Source organism: Equus caballus, unplaced genomic scaffold, assembly GCF_041296265.1.
Source record: "Equus caballus isolate H_3958 breed thoroughbred unplaced genomic scaffold, TB-T2T haplotype2-0000451, whole genome shotgun sequence".
In the NCBI taxonomy this organism is placed as follows: domain Eukaryota; kingdom Metazoa; phylum Chordata; class Mammalia; order Perissodactyla; family Equidae; genus Equus; species Equus caballus.
This window is the reverse complement of record NW_027221893.1, coordinates 2,513,417-2,536,207: the sequence shown is the minus strand read 5'-3', so window position 1 is coordinate 2,536,207 and position 22,791 is coordinate 2,513,417. Positions and strand designations below refer to the sequence as shown.

General features: G+C 37.0%; 1 protein-coding gene across 3 annotated transcripts; it reads right to left on the bottom strand.

Moving 5' to 3' along the window:
* Window positions 1-1,659: 1,659 nt before the first annotated feature.
* On the bottom strand, window positions 1,660-22,738 carry LOC138922133 (ATP-binding cassette sub-family D member 2-like). 3 transcript variants are annotated; one of them, XR_011435211.1, is made up of 7 exons: window positions 22,613-22,737; window positions 20,083-20,186; window positions 16,377-18,092; window positions 14,653-14,833; window positions 6,077-6,209; window positions 2,558-2,726; window positions 1,660-1,820 (listed from the first exon to the last, which is right to left on the bottom strand). XR_011435211.1 is itself a non-coding variant. In XM_070258961.1 (7 exons), the coding sequence occupies exons 3-7, from the start codon at window positions 17,763-17,765 to the stop codon at window positions 1,717-1,719; spliced, it is 1,965 nt and encodes a 654-aa protein (XP_070115062.1). In that variant the 5' UTR covers window positions 17,766-18,092; window positions 20,083-20,186; window positions 22,613-22,735; the 3' UTR covers window positions 1,660-1,716. The 3 variants fall into 3 exon arrangements, 2 of the variants coding, with proteins under 2 accessions (XP_070115062.1, XP_070115061.1); XM_070258961.1 differs by having other exon boundaries at window positions 6,077-6,198; window positions 22,613-22,735; XM_070258960.1 differs by lacking the exons at window positions 1,660-1,820; window positions 6,077-6,209 and having other exon boundaries at window positions 2,587-2,726; window positions 22,613-22,738.
* Window positions 22,739-22,791: the final 53 nt, after the last annotated feature.

Here is a 22,791-nt window from a genome sequence, read left to right as displayed (position 1 = left end):
AAAGAACTCCGACAGCTCAACAACAACAAAAAATCAACAACCCGATTAAAAAGACGGGCAAAAGATCTGAGCAGTGACTTCTCCAAAGAAGGTATACGGGTGGCCAACAGGCATATGGAAAGGGGCTCAACATCATTAGCGATCAGAGGAAGGCAAATCAAAACTACAAGGAGAGGTCACCTTCCTCTGGTCAGAATGGCTCTAATTAACAAGACAGGAGACAAGTGTCGGAGAGGATGTGGAGAGAAGGGAACTCTCCTACACTGCTGGTGGGAGTGCAGACTGGTGCAGCCACCATGGAAAGCCGTATGGAGTATCCTCAGAAAACTAAGAATACATCTACCATATGTATGATCCAGCTAGCCCACTGCTGGGTATTTATCCAAAGAACTGGAAAACACCAATGCAGAAAGACACATGCACCCCTAGGTTCACTGCAGCATTATTCACAACAGCCAAAACTTGGAAGCAACCTAGGTGCCCATCAAGGGAAGTATGGACAGAGAAGATGTGGTGTGTATACACAATGGAATGCTACTCGGCCCTAAGAAACGATGAGATCCGGCCATTTGTGACAACGTGGATGGACCTTGAGGGTATTATGCGAAGTGAAATAAATCAGAGGGAGAAAGTCAAACACCGTGTGATCTCACTCATGAGTACATGATAAAAACAATGACGAACACGCACAGAGCAACGGAGATTGGATTGGTGGTTACCGTAGGGGGAGGGGGGGAGGGGAGAGAGCCAAAGGGGCGATGAGGCTCACATGTGAGGTGACGGACTATAATTAGTTTTCGGGCGGTGAACACGACGTAATCTACACAGAATTCGAAATGTATTACAACGTACCTCTGGAAAGCTACGTGATGTTAGAATCCACTGTCACTGCAATAAAGTAAAATAAAATAAAATAAAACAAAATAAAATAAAGAAGTGTAGGAGCCTCAAGAGGCTAACAGGCTTTTGCAAAGTTATTCTAGGGATTTTTACGGCTTGGCTCAGGGCGGCAGACACCAGCCTGAGACACAGCTGTGACATAGCCACGAACTTCAACTCGACTATATTCCGACTGGAGGGAAGTCAAAACTACTGTAATCATAATTTATTGAAGGCTTCGCTTTGTGCCAGATCCTGCGCCGACTGCTTTGCACCAACTGTCTCGTTTAATCCTCACATCCAAAAGGTAGGTTACCGTTATTCTCCCCATTGTAAAGGTGAGGAGAGGAGGCGGAAGCAGAAAGATGGCAACCTGCCTGGAATTCACAGAAGGATTCTCTAGGTAATGACATGACTTTTGGACAAGACTTAAAGGTTTAACACATGACAGTGAAGACGCAGATCCCAGTATCACAGAACGTGAAAAACACTGAGTCCTGCCAAATGGATTAAAAAGCTAATTATGGATCCTCACAATCTCTTGGCCTGTTTTTTCAGGTGAGGGAAAACCCAGTGTGAAAAACCGTTTGGGAACCTTGTATAGGCTCTCAGTGAACTGTAATTTTAATTTTCAACCTGGCAATAAAGCAGTAGACATCAAATTTCTCTTTCTTTCTGCTTTCTGAGGAATTAAGTGCTTTTGTAATTCAGCCACTGTGCATACCTTCCTTGATTTCCCCTCCTTTCCATATGCTCCTCCATGTATTTAACAAATGTACATGAATTCTGTGTTGTTTTTTATTAGTGTGATGGCAACAATCAGAAGATTTTTGAATATCATCTTACTTTGAAGTTTAGCCTGGAAGCCACCACTTCTCCCGTTGGTGTATGTATGGGAACATTTTCGCAAATAATTCCATGATCCACATCAATAACTTCTCCTATAAGTTAAGGAACGACTTAAGTTACAAAAGCTATCACACGTTATTCTTAACTACGTAAATAACTTAAAGTATAATGCAACATAGATAAATTCGTTATAAAGATAATTCACAGTAACAAATCAGAAAACCAAGTGAAATATAGATATCTATATCTAAAGAAAAGTTTAACGTAAATTTGGACGTTTTGACACATCTACTTGGAAAATCTTTCTCAGAAACATTACTTACCAATAACCTAATGTCAACATCATAATGAGAGCAAAGCTAAACTCTATCTGATATAACCCAGCCATACTCTTTACAACTACTTGTTTCTCTAAATTAACCTTTCTTACAGAAAAAACACGGTGCCCCAGAAAGGGAATTAAGACATTTATATATAATTTTTAAAAATATGATAACCAAATAAGTTTAAAAACATAGGATGATGAAGAACAATATGACATTAGTTCTAATTCTGTTATTTGATTTTTAAAAGCAAACAATTCATTCTGCCATATGTGCAGTTTCCAAAAATAATTCTAGAAATTTTGTTCTAAATAAAGGTAACAATTTTTTTTTAATGGTAATGTTAGTCACCACTCCTCACACTGCAATACTAAGTTTAGGAATAACTATTTAAATAAATAAATGTTGGTTTCTTTTATCTGTTAAAGACTAGCTTCTAAAAAACTTTAGTTCTGTTGATAAACACTTAAATACAGGAAAAATACAAAAAAATTTGAGTCTAATACCTTTGATTTCCAACGTATCACTGAGGGATAATTCTATGTTAGCTCCATTCTTGCTATGGTTTTCAGACTCTTGCATGACAGCAGTTCTCTTATAAATGCCTCTTTTCACTTCATCAAAGACCCAAAACATATTGTACACTCGAGCAGTATAGCCTGCTAATTCAGTGATCTAAAACCAACACAGAGAAATAAAATAGAGTTAATATACTCAAGACAGACTTAAAAAAATATGCAATCATATAAGCTTTTTGATTTAATATTAAAGATCCTATTTTATTATACATGAAAAATAAATAACATATCTGATAACTAAAACAAGTAACGGTAAAAAGTTTCTCAAGAGAGCAACATAGCAACGTGTCAATGTAAGTTTGATTGGGATTATAAAACACATAAAAAATTATTCATTCAAGTCATGGTTAAAAACAAAATGTAAAGATTTCAGAATATTAGTGAGACTTAAAAATCTTTGGTCAAGGGGCTGGCCCCACGGCCAAGTGGTTAAGTTTTCACGCTCCACTTCAGCGGCCCAGGGTTTTGCCGGTTTGGATCCTGGGTGCAGACCTAGCACCGCTCATCAAGTCGTGCTGAGGTAGCATCGCACATAGCAGAACCAGAAGGACCTACAACTAGAATATACACTGTGTACTGGGGGGCTTTGGAGAGAAGGGAAAAAAAAGATTGGCAGCAGATGTTGGCTCAGGTACCGATCTTAAAAAAAACAAATCTTTTGGGGCCAGCCCCGGGGCCGAGTGGTTAAGTTTGTACGCTCTGCTTCAGCGGCCTAGGGTTCACCAGTTGGAATCCTGGGCACAGACACGGCACTGCTCATGAAGCCATGCTGAGGCAGCGTTCCACATAGCACAACTAGAAGGACCCACAACTGAAAATACACAACTATGTACGGGGGGCTTTGGGCAGAAAAAGGAAAAAATAAAATCTTCATAAATAAATAAATCTTTAGTCAAATTTCTGATTTGACTCGTTCAAATGACAGATTTCATTTCCAGAAAATTAGAAATTTTGTGAAAAGCTTAAGTTCATTCAATGAAATTATGATCCTTTATTTTGATATCTTTTTTCAATTTAAAATAGGGTTTAAATAGAAGAAAAATACATATTTTTCTTATTAGAAATGAATGCTTCTGAGTCAAATTGATTGTCAAAATTCCTAAGCTTGGCAGAGAAAATATCCCTGCTAGAGGATACCAAAATTGGGAGTGAGCTCAATGTAAATCTTCAACTCCTTTTCAGTCCAAATTCCACAATTCAGCTTCTTTTCAAGCCAAACATGATTTATATGCCCAAAGAAAAACATTAAATATGACTGTTTTCTAGGTGAGATTAAAGATAAGATGAGATAAATCTCTGCTTTAGTCCATAAGGCTCAATAGAGTGGTACCTTGCTCCTATCCTGCCAGTGATCCAATTTAGGCTGAATCTCCTGCTGTTTTTCTATTAAAAGAACACCTTGTTGTCAGGGTACTGTGAAAGGTGACTCATCTCCTGTCAAGACCATCTTTCTCAGTGAAAAGGAAAGCACAAAAACCATTCCCTTACAGAAATGTTTACTAGGAAACTGGAACCAGTAAGCGAGGCAGGTCACTAGTAAATGTCTCTTAAACAATAAATTGTGGAATAATACAACAATGCTGACATTTGTGTAAGATTTTTGTGTGTGCAAAACAAGCAGTAAAAGAGTGCATATTACTGTCAAAAGCTTTCTACCGTGTTTCTACTGTGTGAGAGGTCTGTAGCTGGATTAGTATCGCATTTCTATATGTTAATGTTATAGCTATTTAAAGGGTAATTTCTCAAATGTTATCCACAAAAATCTCCTGAGTTCTCAAGCAGAGGAAAACAGAGCTAAGGATTAACAAAATATGGATTCAAAAGAAACCTGGCTAAATATATTTGCATAAAAAAATAAAAAGTCCAAAACCAAATGTAGAGGTCAATTAAAGAAAAGCAGGAGGCAAGGAGTTAGTAGACCAGGAGTCAGGGTGGAGCGGGCCAAGAGTGTCTGAAAAAACCTGAGAATGTGACTGTGGACAAATTACTTTGGGATATAAGACAGGGGGTTTGCCCTTGAACTCTAACTCTAAAAAGGACCCTTGCTCCCTCTGGAGCTAGCAGAGAATGCATGATGCTTTCATGTGCTGTCATAGCAGCAATAAGATTCTTTAGAAGTGAACATTCTGTGATTCAAAGCACAGTCAGCCAAAATAAAGCAAAATGCAATCAGTTTTTGTGTCGGAGACAATGTAGAAAAACTAATTGATATTCTTTCTGTGACTTAGATACCAAAGTATTTTAATGTGAGACGGCCAAAATTTTGATTTGTCATTTAATTTTAATAAGTAATTTATTAATCAAAAAACCTATCCTCAAAACTGTGTCTTCAGATTATCAAAATTACTATTTGAAAAATTTTTTAAAATTGAGTTGGTTTGGTACGTGGCCCTAAACAACTGGTTTTACTTTTATTTTTTTAACCCAATTCAAGAAATCAGTTGTTGAATGAGACTGAAAAGTTTTGTGGGTAAATCACAAACTTTGTAACTCTTTTATATGGCTTATTCGAGGCTTATTTAATAGGCAGCTAAATTTATAAAGATGCTCTGGCAATTTATATTGATACAAAAGCCACAAGAGTAATTAATAGTGAGAATGTCTGTCCATGGGAATATTATGTAACATCTGAACTGAATAAAATGATTTCCAGTCTTAACACTGTGATATTTGCAGGTCATTACCATTCTTTCAGCAAGTATTTATTGACCACGTACAACATTCCAAGCATTAAAATGGATATTAAGAATGTAAAGCTGAGTAAGACAGTTCCTGCTTTCCACTCAGGGCCTGGTGCAGGGGATAGTCAATTACAATGTGGTAAAGCACCAGGTGTACTGTGAACACAGAGAAGGTAGAGCCAGACTCTGCAACGAAGGCGGAAAGAAGGTGGAATCACAAGAGGGTTTTAGAGGTGGTTGGTGAGGCTTGACTTGTCAGGAAGGATGAGTAAAAGTTTGCAAGGTATATAAGTAATATTATTGGCTAACATTTAGTGACTGCTTAATATGTATTGTTTTAAACATTCTACATGTATTAACTCACAACAACCCTACAAAGTCAATGCTATCATTATCCTTATTTCACAGATGATGAAACAGACACAGACAGGTTAAGGAATTTGAGTAAGTTCATATAATTTGTAAATACTGGAGCAAGAATTTAAATTTAGGCACTCTGGCTCCAGAATCCACACCTAGGGGTGTGGGTTTTTTTTTTAATTAAAAACAAATACATCATACTATAGACAGAAAAAGAGGAGTTATAATTGAAAGTGTAAAAATTAAAGGTTATTAGCAGCAATATACTTGGGAGGGCTGCCTTACTCTTAGCAATGTTTGGTAGAGAAAAATGTTTCCAAAATACTAAGTATATCTTGTAATTTACATTTTGCTTGATTTTCATATATCTTATTTTAATCAAATTGATGATGAGAAATGCAAGTACCTCTTTGTATGAAGACATAATCCTTTCAATAGCATCAGCTCCAGAGGCCAATAAAGTTCGAGCAGTAGTAAAGGCTTCTGTCCGTTCACTAACCATAGCTTGTTTGGGGCCATCCTCTAGATCTAAAAGCAAACTACAAAACTATTGAGTTTTTTCAAGTAACTAAATGTTTTATTTTATACAGATGAAATTATGGCCAAAACAACCACATGTAAATTTTTCATTAGTACCAGCAATTTCTTAGAAATTTAATGAATTATTGAAAATACAATATTTGTACGAGATTTTATTTAAAGCTTTCTTTTGTTTCATTATTTTTTTAGAAGGAGACTTGGAACAAAAGTAAGTCTATAGGAATTATGACTATTTTCACTTAGCATTCTTTTAACTTTTTCCAAATTCAACTCCCTGCCCTTATTACAGCTAGGCAATCAAATACTATGGATTTGGTCAATAAAATACTACTAATAGGAATACAAGCAAATATTTCTAGTGTAGTTCCTTTAATAGAAATGCAAGTTAGCTGACCCTCATAATCCAGCCTCTGTCTACCTGTTTCAACCAACCCTCACTCTACAGTCTAGCGGCAGCCCAAACATGCAACACTCTATTTATCCTCTGCTATTTGCATACATGATTTCTTCTGACTTCAATATACTTCTCTTCCTTCTTTGTCTAGCTCTTTCTTCAAGAGTTAACTCTTTAGTAAAGGTTTCCCTGGAAACTTTTGCTGGCCTTTCCAATGGACTTTAACTTTCTTAAGGGTCAAGAATGTGTGTTTTATTCTTTATTCCTAGTACTCAGCAGAGTCTCCAGCACATAGTACTCCTTAATGTGTATTGAATGGATGCATGGATGCACGGATGGGATGGATAGATGAATGAACATCCTAAATTACTGTCAATGCAGAATTACAGTTAAGAGGAGTCAGACTAGGTTTGAATCCAGGCTTTACTACTTATTGGCAGGTAGTAAGGTAAGTAGAACTTGCCACTTATCCTCTCCATGCCTATTTTCTCATTTGTAAATGAGGGAGACAATAATACTATCTCAAACAATTCTATCTCAAAGAGTTGTTTTAAGGTGAAATACAAATGAAGTGTTAGTCTAATCTATGGCCTATAATAAGTTCTCTAAATGTTAGCTGTTATTATTTTCTCTAGTTATTATCGCATATCTATTTAATTTAGTCTCATTCTTCAAAATTGTTCTCTCCAAGTCATTATTTTAATCTTTCCAACAATTTGAGTCTCTATCTGGCCCGTCTATAGATTATTTCCAAAGTTCTAAATTAAATGCTGAAAATTAATGAAGAAATTAGAGTGATATAGATAGTCATAGTCTAACTTTGATATTTATTGTTCTCTGACTTATCTCAGTGCAAAGGTTTTTTTTCTCCATATCAGTGCAAATATTTAACTTATGCCCTATTATGACTACCAGATAATTTCATATTTACTTGCTCACAGACAGCTCAGCTGGGTTTGAAAGAGATCCACGCATAATATAAGGTAAAATGCACTCAGCAGATATTTACTGAACACCTAGATATGCAAGAAATTAGGCAAGGTGCTATAGGACATGCAAGGATAAATGTGATTTTCAGACTCTTTCCTTAGGGAGCCTACAGTTTGGTAGGAGAGAGAAGATAAGTTCCCAAATAACTATGCAGGGCAGCCTATGAAGAGAGTTAATGGGAGGTGTTTAGAGGAGGCAAAGATCATTTCTTGCTGCAAGAGACAGGAAATGCTTCATGGAGGAGTAGACTGTGAGTGAGGCCTTGAAGACCACATATAATTTCAATAGATCATAAGTATAGTATAAGCAACAGGACAGAGAAGGGAAACTTCAAGCAATGCCAACTGAATGATAAACAGCTTGATCAAGTTACAGCATGGGTTGGTGTCAGGCACTGATTTCACCCGAGTATGAGAATCACCATGAGTTCATGGGGCCCTTTTACAATAGTCTAGGGGCCACCCGGTGGCCGAGTGGTTAAGTTCCTGAGCTCCACTTTGGCAGCCCAGGGTTTCGCTGGTTGGGATCCTGGGCGCGGACACGGCACCGCTCAGCAGGCCACGCTGAGGTGGTGTCCCACATAGCACAGCCAGAGTCACTCACAACTAGAATATACAACTATGTACTGGGGGGTTTTGTGGAGGAGAAGAAGAAGAAGGAAAAAAAGAAGATTGGCAACAGTTGTTAGCTCAGGTGCCAATCTTTAAAAAAAAAAAAAGAGGACAAATAGTCCAATGTGGTTCCTCCTAGCCCTACTATTGTCACTGCTCTAGAGGACTCCTGTTAGCCCCCTTGAAGTGAGTGAGTTTCCCTGAGGAATGAAAAAAGAAAGGCTTTGAGTGCTGGTATAAGTGAGGAGTGAAAAATGTGATTGAATAAATAGACTGGAAACAGAATGTAGATATTCTTACATTTAAATGTGTGACAAAATTTAGATAGACACAAAAAAATTACCGAAAGATTCTCAGCAAGCTACCAAAATAGTGAATTGCTGAATCAGTTAAAGCACTAAGAATAGTTTTGGCTCATAGAGAATCTGGCTGGTGATCTAAAATAATCATGGGATTTTATGAATTTGGGTTAAAAGCGGTTTAAATAGTAGCTTTTACTGACAGTCTCTGTTAAGAAGTAAAAACACTAGCACAGATGAACTGGTGTTTGACATGGCATGGTACTTTCCACGTCGCTTTAGCAGATTAATGCCTATTGGGTTTTCTTCGTGCTTTTAGCAACAAAATTACAAATAGCTCTGGACAGATTTCATTTGACTTTTATTCTACGGATTGTTCTTTGGAAAGTACTGTGAGAGCAGTGCCAGTAGTATTTTGCCATGCTCACAACAGCCAACTGCATAGCCTCTGTGAGAAGGGTACATTCCTCAGTGTCAGAGATATAAATTCATGACCTAAAGCACTCACCTATTTTGTATCCCAGATCAACACATTTTATCTTCCTCACCAAATATTTTGAATACGTTGTCAAAAGTGCCTCACTTAAGGATTTAATATTTAACATTATATCTTCTCATTTTACTGCTATTTTCAGCTCTGCTAATAAAAGGATATATTGAAACACGGTCACATCTGTTGCTATTTCACTGAAAAGGTGAGAAAGGATTTAAAACTAAGGTTATGTAATACATTTGTGAAAACCCATAGAACTGTATAATACAAAGAGTGAATCCTAATGTAAACTATGGACTTCAGTTACTAATGTATAAATATTGGTTCATCAGTTATAACAAAGGTATCACATTAATACAAGATGTAAATAACAAGGGAAATTATGGGAGGAGGGGAAATTTGGGAACTGAACACTTTCTGCTCAATTTTTCTGTAAACCTAAAACTATTCTAAAGAAAATTGTCTATTAATTTTTTAAAAATTAAAAAAGCAGGCTACCCTTCTGTACTTTTTTCTTTGGACTTACAATCTGAGTTTATTTCTTGTCATTTATGTTTTATCTTTGCCACCTTGACAAATCTGAATCTTACCCTACCTCATACCATATATAAACATCAATTCTAACTGATGATCTTAATGTGAAATGAAAAACCAATAAATTTCTAGAAGATAAAATAGGAGAGGGCCGGCCCAGTGGTGCAGCGGTTAAGTTGGCACGTTCTGCTTCTCGATGGCCTGGGGTTCGCTGGCTCAGATCCCGGGTACAGACATGGCACCGCATGGCAAACGCCATGCTGTGGTAGGCGTCCCATGTATAAAGTAGAGGAAGGTGGGCATGGATGTTAGCTCAGGGCTAGTCTTCCTCAGAAAAAAAAAGAGGAGGATTGGCAGTAGTTAGCTCAGGGCTAATCTTCCTCAAAAAAAAAAAAAAAAAAAAAAATAGGAGAATAACTCTATGACCTTGGGTGACACAAATATTTCTTAAACAGGACAAAAAAAGCACTAACAACAAAGAAAATGATTGATAAATTGAACTATATTAAAATTATGAACTTCTCTTAGACACTTAAGAGACTGAAAAGGCAAGAATAGAGTGGGAAAAGAGATTTGAGTGTGTGTGTGTGTGTGTGTGTATCTGACAAACTACTCATTACAGAATACACAAGAGCTTTACAAATGAACAAGCGAAAACCAGATAAGCCAGTTTAAAAATGAAGAAAAAACTTATCGGTACTTCATAAAAAAGGCTATCCAAGTAGCCAATAAACAAATGAAAAGTGCTTAACCTCCTCAGTCATCAGAGAAATGCAAATTAAGACTACAATGAAGCACGCTTATACACTCATAAGAATGCCTAAAAGGAAAAAGACTCACATCAAACATTGACAAAGATGTGGAGCAACTAAAACTCTCATACGTACTGCATGATACTATTTATATAAGGCTCAAAACCCAGCAAATACTAATGAATGATCGGTAAAATGCCTGCCTTTGCTGTGGCATGGGGGCAGGGGCAGGAGGAAGTGGGGATGGGGGTAGGAGGCTGAAGATGAGGATAAGACTGGGAAGGGGTTTCTGGGATGGGAGCTTCTAGGATGAAGGTAAGGTTCTGTTTCTTCTCAGTGGTGCTTACGTGTATGGGTTGACTTTGTGACAGTTCACTGAGTGGTACACTAATGATTGTGCCGTTGTGGGCATGTATGTTATACTTTAAAAATTATAGCTCCTGACACGAATAGCTAATTACAGCTAAAAAGTATGTCTTTGATATGTACTGATAATTACTGTGACAATAATTGGTCAACAAGAGAGTAGTCATATGTAAACTGACCCAAATACAAAATTATATTTCAACAATTTGGCATTTGAATATGAGACATACTCCTGCAGCAGGAGCTATGGAGATCATCTTGTTGGAAGTACATTTTAGGAATAAAATATCACCCATGTTATGAGGGTTATGGTAGAGTTCAGTTCCATTCCTAAGAGTGCTTTCAGTTGCTACTTCTGAGGTGCCACCTCACGTTAGCAGATCACCAACATGTGGACGCTACTGGCAGTGCTAGTGGCTTAGGTGCACTGTTCACTGCCTGTCAGGTGTCTGTGATAAGGTCCGGCAGAAGGGACCTATAAGTAGCTTTCCCTGGCCTTGCCCAGAACTGCTTTTGATATGAAGAGAAGAAAAGTGGCCTATAATATTAAAAAATTGAGATACAGCTCCCAGGTAACTATTTTCTTGACATAATTTCAGTCTTTCTCTTAATACAAAGCAAAGAAAGGGGTAATGTCCTCTAAGAAAATATAACAGAAACTATATATAATTAACTATTTCAATGCCTCTATTTCAAGCATTAGCTCCCACGATTGCTTGGTCTCAAACTAAGTTAAGTCCCTTATAGACTAAGTTCCAATATAGCTAAACGGAGGTAGCGTGATGAAGGTAAGAAAAGTAACACACTAGGAATCACATAATGTCTTCTATCCTTAGTGCTTCCACTAACCATCTGTGTGCCCTGAGGCAAATCTGGGGCTCCAGACTGGATGACCTCTAAGCTCCTCGTCTGAGTGAAAATGGCATGATTCCACATGCAATTTTGTAATGTGAACTTGAATATAAACATAATCCTGTCCTAACCATAAGATTTCACTTGAAGTTGTAGGTGGGTGGTATAACAAATCTACTACAAAACTATTTTTCTTTTCTCCTCCAAAAAAACTATGCAGGCTCTTCCTCCTATCTGCACTTTTACCTCTGACTTCCTAATCACTTTTAAATATCTTGCTCTCTTAACAACAATAATCGTGCCAGCAAATGTCTATTGAGCATTTTCGATGAAGCAGGCATTGTTCTAAGTTTTACACATGTACTCTTCTTTAATCCTCCTAACAACCCTGCTATAATTTCTCCCATTTCAGAAATGAGGAAATTGAAGCACAAGAAGGTTAAATGACTTGCCCATAGTCATAGCCTAGTAAGCAAAAGAGTAAGCATTTGAACCCAGGCAATCTGATGCCAGAGCCCACATGGTAAGAATAGAATAAATATTAACAATGATCCACCTAAATTCTTACTACTTGCTGAGAACTGTTTCAAAGCACATTAAATACATTATATACAATTTCATAATTCTGTAAGATATATATTACTATACCTATGGTTAAGAGAGGAAAACTGAGGCATATAAAGTTTATGCAAATTTCTCAAGGATGGATAACTACTAAATAGCTGAGTCAAGATCTGAACAGTGGCCTGCTTCTTTATTGTATTGTCTTTTTTTCCTCTATCCTACTTTTTCTCCCTTTTCTCTTTGCCATTCTTCTCTCATTCACCCACTTTTTCCACCTATTTTTGCTTTAAAATATACAGTATCATGTATTTAATTCATCTCTAACATAAGGGACAACTCAGGGCATAAGTGTAAATTAAGACTGAAGATTAGATTAGAATATATGATATGTAATTCCAAGACCTAAAGCCTCAAAGATATATCATTATTTAGAAAAAATAATTTTGTATGAGTAAAATGCTAACAATATTTTCATGTGTTAAATCATTGTAGGTCAAATGTCTTTAGTAAATACGTACAAACATTATAAGCGTATATATAGTAACATTAGAAATTACAGAAGATATTGAAGCACCTTCTCATAATAATGCTGTCATACGAATTTATTTTTTTCTTCTATGACATTCTTATACTGCTTCTCTTTGTATAAAATCCTCTTTTGAAAAGAAGCTTTAAGAATTACTTTATTTTACTTGCATCACTGTGATTATCATAATTTCAATGTGAAATTTTAATGTTGTTTCTTTAATTTAATATGATATTTTCAGGATTTATTTTTAAATATCTTATTACATCACCCATAGAAATAAGATTGTTAGATTCTTTGCATATACTGTTTACTTCTTACTGGTCTCTGTGGGGTTAATTTGTCACCATTAATAGCTGCATTTTCTCTGCTCTATGTTGAATACTCTGGGGTTTTGTAATAAGACCCGTGCTTCCAAGCACTAAGAGAACTACACCATGATCTTGTCATTGGTGTTGTCTCTATACGTTATATACGAACCTTTTAAAACATCCATATACTTAGACCCACTATGAATATCTGATAATTTTGTTGTGTCTTACTAAAACTAATCTCAAGACCATAAATTTTTGTGTCATTTTTTTCTCCAATACTTTTTTGAAAAAGCAATTTATTTTATCTTATAATGAAAGGATTATGTCTAAAAATACTATTACCAACAACACCTTATTCAATATAAACTTTTTAAATGATTTTTTGAAAAATAAAACTTTGAAAACATAAAAATAGATAAAATTCAGTTTCCCAGTGGTCTAAACACAGTATTAGACAGTTGAGTTGTGGAGTATATTTGGTATATCTACAGTCTTATCACATGGGATTGACAAATTCCAATTTACTAAAATGAACAATTTTAGGTTAAGAATGACTCAAATTTGACAAGTTTTTTTGTAATAATTGGTTAAAGCATTGAAGCACTGTTTCAAAATATTAAAGTATAGGGTAATTCTTTTACTTGTTTTTATTAGATGACTTCAAACAAATAACTTAATTCTTAATTCTACACCAAAAATAGCCGTAAAATAGTGTGAATTCTGTTACCTTATTCTCAGTGTTGCCTTTTGTTTCCTAGGTAATAATTGTCACTCTATATCAAGAACGTCAAGAGCATGCTCTGTACTTTATAAACATTATTCTGTTAAATCCTCCCAACAGTCCTCTGAAGTAGCCTTTCCAATTCTCCTTTTACAGATGAGGAAATGGAGGTTCAGAGTTTAATTAACATGACTGAGAGGATACAGGCAGGAAGAGGGAAAGCCAAGAGTTGAGCTAAGCTCTGTCTTACTACAAAGCCCATGCTTTTATTTAGTTACTTCAACACTAAGGCCAATTTTGACCAAGTGGTTTTTAAAGAGAAGGGGGAACGTTTTATTTTGGAGGAAGAGCAGAAAATGCTGCTAATTTAATTAACTCCCCTTTGTCTCTGCCCATTAAGACCCAAACTCCCATCTCAAGTATTACAGAACGTTTTAATATTGTTCTTGTTGTCCTTATCTTTCTTAGTTATCCCAAAGATGAAAAATGTTGGTAAAAACCACTGGGGTGGTGATAGCTAGAATTAGACAGGGGCAGCTTGACAACCCCTACCCCCACAATGCCACCAAATCATGCTACATAGGAGCTTTATCTATGTTACCTACAAGTAGAGGAGATCTCCTTCCATGGTGTGAAGCACTTCCTAAAACAATATTCCTAGTTGCCTAATGTAGTCAACCAACTCTTCAAATCACAAAACAGGGCAGATCCAGTTATAGAATATTTATAGACTAAATACATGGGATGTGCAGAACTGAAGTTTAAAACACATGGAGAGAACTTACACTGCTTTTCAAGATATTAATTTGAAATATCTCACAACTGGAAAGGACTTTTGAGCCACTTATCTCCTTTCACATTGCAGGTATTATTATTGGATGTTGCAAAGTCTGCCTTTGTTTCTGACCATTAATGACCACAGAAAAATGGCTACATATTCAGTTTCACTCACACAAAACCAGCAGTGACACCTTCAAGAGAAATAATCCTAAACATATATTGAAGATTAAGCATAAATGTCATTACCACCATCTGCAAAGCCAGTTGCAGTGATAATAGGTACAGCCACCATAATCAGTCCACTGCTGCTCCAAACATACTTCATCAAGAACTGCTCTATCATGATGCACCACAAACGTTTGGATAAAATGAGGTTCATCTGATCGGCTAAAGCTTTGTAACTTTTCTGGAGTTGCTTCATTTCCACCTATAGAGGGAAAAAGAGGCAAGAACCCAGCATGAGTTACAAAAGTAAATACTGTATGTCTGAAGGCTTTCTTTAAAGATAGGTACACATTATTTTGTTTTACTTAGTATAGTATGATCTATGATTCTAACAACTAAAAAATACAGATTAATATAAGAATGAGTCATTATTGTTTAATTTGGTCACACCTATATTATTGAAAAAAACCCATGATACTTAGTAAATATAAAGTACATGTCAGTGATTTATAATTTTTATTTCAAAATTACATGCATGAGGTTAAAATTAAACGATATTCTATAAGACATGAGTAAACAATGTTAGAACTTTATCCTTCTTGATCACACCAAAAATATTTGAAAATAAACACATGACACACATATGTGTAATTAGATTCCATTTTTGAACTAACTCAATTTGCTGGATTTTGTCTTAAATGCCGGAAGCCTACAGCATGGTATAATTTAAATCACTGAGTTCAATGATTCAAGAAGAATCACAAGTCAATATGACTAATACAACATATAAGGACAATTTTCAAGGGGGAGTAGAAGTCCTAAATTTGCTTTAAATTTTCTTCTTCAGATTCCTACTACTGTAAACGTTTGTCTTGATAACTAATGATGCTTCAAAAAGTAAATAATTCTGCTTGGGAATTAAAATACCATTTCAACTTAAGAATACCTGAATATTTCATTTGTACTAAGTCATTTGTATTAAGATTTCAGATGCATCACCTTAAAAAATTTGGTCGTATTTAATATTCTGAGGTTACTTCAATGCTCTGGAAGTTTATGTAATTAGGCTAACTATTTTAGGGATCTGCTTAATGTCGAAAATCTTTAGTATTCAGAAATAACGTTCTGAAATTCCTTTTCTCCTCCTCATTTCTTCTCTAATCTTAGCTTTTCTCTCAAAGCCAGACAAAATTTCATTTCACTGCCTCTTTTTATTTGTGTCAAACATGGTGCTGAACATTAACTAAGAGTTGGAAATGCCATTTGTGAGACACACTCTCCTGCACTTCTTAGGACTGAGGACCCTCCATTGCTGACCAGGCATGCAAAATTGTTAAACTTGTCTTTCATGTAAAAGGACAGGGTCTTTTTTCCTCTTAAAAACAAAGGGCCCTCAATAGTAACACCAAGAGAATACCATCCTAAATTTTCCATCTCAATGGACATGTGTTTACTCAGTTTCCAAACACATTTTCTTCTAATGTTCTACAACCAATTAGGATTTAAGTTTTAAGAAAATGCTTCAGAGATAATTCTGAGCATGTTTGGGTAACTGAGGCTAAGTAGACTGAGTGCTGAAAATTTTATTCTCATGAAACTTTAGAAAAGTTTGCACTCTATAATTCTTTAACAACTTGTGAGTAAAAAGGGTAAGGAAGCATACATTCTAGTACAGGTTTAGATGTCATCGGAGTCTAAAACGCTAAAGAAGTGGGTCCATCAACAGTACAACAGATGGTATCTAGCACTGCAGTGGCAGCTCGAACAGTCTCACATTTCACCCATCATCTTAATTTCTATCTTACCTTATGTCCTCTGTAAAAGGCAATTTCTTCAACCTTGGCTATAATTCTGGAGTGCACATACTGCAAACAGCCTTTTCTATGAGCTTCTTCAGCCACCAATTTACCAAATTTGGGAGAGCAGGCTTTCAACACTGTAGCAGTGGCATATACCACAAGCCCTGCTAATAGGGTGGGCCCAATTGGGCTAGCTCCTCTGGATGTAGCAGTCTGGATGAGCGTATAGGAGGTCAGGATTACATCTAAAATAGGTTTGGTCAGATTAGAATACAAGTGAGCCACAGATTGGGAGAACATCATAATATCCTCAGTAAGAGACTGGTCAGGGTTTGCCAGCCTCCCATCCATATTGATCACCTTATAATAAGTCTGATTTGTAAAATAGGTTTCACAGGCATGGTCTACTAGGCGAGTTCTGAAGGCCAAAGCCAGTTTGCACTCCAGGTGCCTTATCGCACTGTTCACAGAGGCAGCAGGGATGGCAATCATAAGCCACTTGAGTAATTTGATGATGAAAGCCAGTTTGCACTCCAGGTACCTTATCGCACTGTTCACAGAGGCAGCAGGGATGGCAATCATAAGCCACTTGAGTAATTTGATGATGAAAGCCAGTTTGCACTCCAGGTACCTTATCGCACTGTTCACAGAGGCAGCAGGGATGGCAATCATAAGCCACTTGAGTAATTTGATGATGAAAGCCAGTTTGCACTCCAGGTACCTTATCGCACTGTTCACAGAGGCAGCAGGGATGGCAATCATAAGCCACTTGAGTAATTTGATGATGAAAGCCAGTTTGCACTCCAGGTACCTTATCGCACTGTTCACAGAGGCAGCAGGGATGGCAATCATAAGCCACTTGAGTAATTTGATGATGAAAGCCAGTTTGCACTCCAGGTACCTTATCGCACTGTTCACAGAGGCAGCAGGGATGGCAATCATAAGCCACTTGATTAATATGATGATGAAAGCCCGAGGCTTCTTTTCCACAATGCTTTTCACGATTTGTCCATCCAGACCAGCCACATAGATAGACAGAAATGTTCTCGAGATCAGAGCCACCGAGTGGAGGCAGAGCCACCCTGTTTCAGTGGTCACAAGTTTTGGAAAGAGAATTTTCCGAAGTTCTAGTAGCTGTTTGAAAAAATCTGCATTCACTCCAGGCGAAGAATTTTTACAAGTGGTCTCGGTGCAATGCAGTATTTCTCTGTTCTCTGCAGTCGGGTAAGCTGCTTCTTTTCTCTTCCTGTGGCCAGATTGCTTTAAACGCCTGCTAATGATGGGATAGAGGGTTTTCAGAGCATATGCCGCAGCCACCAGGCAGGCAGCCCTTTTAGCAGCGCTAGATCTGGTCCATTTCATTAGATCAGCTGCTGCATTTAGCATATGTGTCATTTTCCCAATTACCCAAACCGGCTTCAAAAAGAATTGGTTTTAAAAGATCATGATCCACCAGAATCCCCAGCAAATGTTTCAGAAAGTCCTACAGGGTTCCATAGTCCGCAGCATTTCTTCTCTTCTTTTCTTAAATTTTGCTTTTGTTTTTTTCAATTTTGTTCTGCTGTGACAGGTGCAGCGGAGCTCAGACTCCACTGCACCTACTGAGGATGATTCCCTCAGAAGCTCAAGCTGCACTAAGCTGCCCCAAGCTCCTCCCTCACAGGCCCCTCATTGGCTGTGAGGATGGTGGGACCTTGGAATCCTCGCCGCTTCCCTTTGAACCTTGAAAATGAGGAGAAAGCAAAGCGAATTACATCCTTAGGCAGGAGTCCAAAGAGTTAAATGTCTATTTTGGGAAAGGTCGAATCAGGGCAGCTGCGGGCGACAAAACCTGCCCCAGCTACTGAGCATGCTCAGCGTCACTTAGAAACGCACAGAAGTTTCAGAATATACATCACTCCTCTAAGGTTTTAGTAGATACCACAAGGGGAAGAGCAGAAAGAAAAGGAAATTTCCAAGCGCTATAAAACGAGATGAGGCAGAAGGAGCTAGGGAGATGAGGGAGGAGGGGCAAGAGGACCAACATGAAATGAATGTGAAAAGGATATGGAATGAATGTGAAAGGGTATGGACTGAATCTGAAAGGGAGAGAGAGGAAAGAGACAAGCGGGAGGGACACTGGAGAAAGCAAACTATCAAATACTTAGATCTGTTTTTCAGTCCCATTTTATTTTATTTTTTCTGCCTGTGTTTCTCATGAAGTCCCAGAATCTATCAGACAAGTCGTAATTGAGGGCATATTTTGTAAATAAATAGGAGAGAAGTCTTCTGCATTATAGAAAATAGTTCTTTGCTATATCTCCATCTCTATGTTTACTTGTCCTTACAATAAAAATCTTCCAGCCCCACAACTGCTATTTTTAGCAATGGAGATCTGATGCACTGGTATTTATTTACAAGGTGACTATTGAATAAAAAAGAGCAGTGTTTCACTTCTACCACCCTCTTGCGTCCTTTAGATAGTTGTTACTTGGAGGTGTGTGACTTTATAACCTAAAGTTAACCATTTGGGAATCCAACTGGAGTTAGATGGTGGAAATAGCTTCTCTGGGACCTTTTTTGAGAGTTCTTTGTCTTTTGCAAACTTTTGTTTTGCTTGTTTTGTTTAGGCTTAGAGATAATCTATTGGCTACTTCCCACTTTGGTTATTTGATTCAAACAAAGAGTGTTAAAAAAATTTTCCCTACATCCCTAATAGAGGACTTAAACTGCTAAACAGTCAAGCAAAATTCTGCATACTTTTAAATATGTAAAATGTTTAGGTAAGGATGAGTGTGTTTTCGAATATGCAAAAGCATTTTTGCTTCCCCACACCCACCACCCCCCACAACATACATACACATTTCTAGTCAACTGGAAGCCTGGGAAGATATGCATTAAATTAGAACAGAGGTTGGCAAATTATAACCCAACCAGTGGGCCAAATTTGGCCTGCCACCTATTTTTTTATGGCCCTTGAGATAAGAACAGTTTTTACATTTTAAAATGGTTGAAAACACATCACAAGAATAATAATATTTTGTGGTGCATGAAAATTACATGAAATTTTTATTTCAGTGTCCATAAATAAAGTTTTATTGGAACACAGCCACACCCATTTATTTATTTACTTATTTTCTATGGCTTGCAAGCCACAGAGCCAGAGCTGGATAGATGAAACAGAGCCTAAAATATTCACTATCTGGCCCTCTTCAGAAGAAGTTTGCCAACCCTTGTGCTAGAATATAAAACCTGTTTCAGTGTTGAATGATCTTCATTATTCAGTTTACTGTGAATAAAGAACTATTCTCCTTTTCATAAGTAACAATAGCCTTAAACTTTTAAAACTCCTTTCCCATGTACCTATATGAATTTCAAGAATCATCACAGGTCTCTTTTCATTTGTTTGCATTCAATTCAGCAGACTGACTAATACATGAGTGGCAAATTCATGCAAATTTCTTTTATAGCTGACCATATTAGCAGCACAATCTATCATTCATTCCATTGAGACTTTCTAAGTCTGTATGTAGAGATCATAGTGTTATAGTGGTTATTTTCAAAATCTTTTATTCCTAATCTCACGTTTCTCACGTGTCAAAGTAAGGATCTCTTACCCTTATAAACTTTAATTCTTTATGTCACATCTCCTGACTGTGATAAGACAGGTGGAGGGCCAGGGTAAACTTAGCTGGGGGTGATAGGAGGATGTTCAGCCAGGCAGAACACTTACACAGAGGGTTACGCCGGTCAGCAAGCAGCTGGCAGTCGAGGCAAGTGGCCTGCATCACTGGCAAAGGACAGCCACATCAGGGGAGGAGCAGGGCAGTGGGAAATCTAGAAGCAAAGAAGGTTAGAGATCAAATCAGGCCTGCACTTAGTTGTAGGTAGGTCAGTTTATCAACTGATAATGAAGCTAGGGTATAGGAACAAGCTTTTATTGGCTTGAGTGAAAGACTTGTTAGAATGAGGAAAATAATCAAGATAGAAAGACAGAAATTTGGTTACCGGAATTGTGGTGCAGGGAAGGTTGGAGGCCAGTTACTAGAACTGGGGAAAAGGTTAATGTGAGATTTGACCTAATGATGAGCCACTTAAGTACAGATGTAACTATCACCATTTTAATTCCACTCCCACCCTTCACTCTACCCTACCCCCAAGAGTCAGGGTTGGTCCTAGCATCTGAGACCAAGCTCAAGACTTCAGGGAAGGCAGAGGAAGAATTCAAGATGATAGGAAAACAGATACATAATTCCAGTTGGAAATATATGGTATTTAAGTAAGAAACTAAGAATGTCAAGATACTTCTTTCATTTTTTATATTGCCATGCAATTAAAGCAGAAAGAATGCTAATTTAGTTTGAATTTCAAACTAGGTGAGAAAAAAAGAGTGAAAAAAAGTCACTTGTTACTATAGTAAACATAATTCAGCCTAATTTCCACTCAATCTTCTCAACTTTACATGTGTTTACATGGGAAAGCATTAAAATTTTTCTTAAGAGAGGAGAAATAATCTTAAAAAAAGATCTTGAAAATGAATGAAAGTTAAAAAATAAGCAATAATTATCAAATTACTCTGTTCTCAAGTGTGATACTCTCAATGTCAGTGTCACAGTGGACATTACCAACAACCATGGAAGAGCAGGATTAAATAGACTTTATATATATATTAGAGACTATATATATACACATATATTAGGAAAACTACATGCTTTCTAAACAGTAAAACATCAGAAATAAATTTTTATAATAAAGAGACCTACATATATAAGTATATGAATAAAAATGTATAATGTAGATAATATGTATTATGTGTTTAGATAGTAAATCACCAGAGAGTAAATAATTTTTAGCAGTAAAGACAAATTAAGGTTTAAGATTTGGGATGCATTTCCTTCTCAGCAAATGCTAAGTAGTATTTTATCTGTGCTGTATTCCTTTCTTGAACTGTTTCCTGACCCGAGATTACCTAATTGCCCTACTGGCCCTAAAATAGCACAGCATTTGACTCATTATCTACCAGTCATGCTAGCCTTATTCATGTGAGCCACAAACACAATGAAGATGAGATCTTAGGTCAATATTTCATCTGTTACAAATAACCACCTAATAACTGGTTCATAATGAAATGTCTTTTGCTGTGAAGGAAAACCCAGCAAATATCTTGTCTGAGGATGTATCTCATAGATTAATCTTTCCTTAGCCTAATTGACCACTTCCACTGCCTCTCTGTGACTGGAAGGAAAGCAGTGACTCTAGTCAGAGAGAAGACACGGTTCTATCCAGCTCCCACTTCTTGACTCTTCTCAACAGATTGGTCAACCTGTCCTTTATGTCTCTACCTATAGAATATATTTTAAAAGGTCAGTCAATCCTCTATAAAATTATTTTCCCCTTCTAGTTAATTTAGTTAATTTGTACCTGTTTCAAAATGTTGAAAGTAGGAAAGGCTAACGCACTGGGCCATTGCTTCTGACTCGACTGTATGGTTTAGTTACTGAAAAACGATGAGCTACTCCATGACGAAGACTAATTTGTTCTGAAATGCTATACTCACTTGGTTTAATTCAAACCAATGATAGATATACTTTGGTGAATTTTTGTGACAAAAATCAGTATTTCTATGATTAAACGATGTCTACCAGGGCACATAATCCTATTTTAGGCAACTATATTTTAGGCACTATTTCCCAATGAGTTAACAGAAAATGTATCATATTTGAAAATGAGAGGTTGCCCAGATTAAAAATCTGGAAAACAATCATGACAATTGGGGAAAAAAAACCATTTTGTGCATTTGTTTGGTACAGGAGATTTCTAGTTTCTAACCAAAATATCATAGAACAGTGTGTAAGATAAACATTTTGTGAGGATATACAAACATAACACAGAAACGATCACTAAAATCCAACTTTCGTTTTGAGATTTTTTTCGGTAAGGTGTTTAAAGTCTTTGGGTCTTTACAGCTAAACCCAGTTTTGATCAAGCTCTCTAAGAAACCCACAAAATGGTAAGTTACTACAGCGCAATATTTCTAATAAACAACTGTGTACTGAATATTGAAACTACACGTGAAAGATATTTAAAGGATTTGGATGTGGAGTGATGTGGGAATGGAAACATCATCTTGAGGATTACGGATCCATATCTTTGTTCTTGCCTTCTTTTTCTCCCCTCAGTCTGTTCTTTGACCTAAAAAGAAAAAGGCTGAGACCTACACCAAAGTAAATAAAACTATGGTGGGGGTGGTTTGAAACACTAACCCTGCGGCCACAGCCCGACACTTGATTTCTTGAGGGTTCCTTCGCCCGACCGGTTGAAACTGCTGTGTTCTTCCTCCTTCGGACGCGCTGCTTTCCCACGGCGTCCCCTGCGGCCCTATCAGGACAGCGTCGCCGCAGAAACCGCAGAGGCTGCCGGGAGACGCGGAAGGAGCCTAACC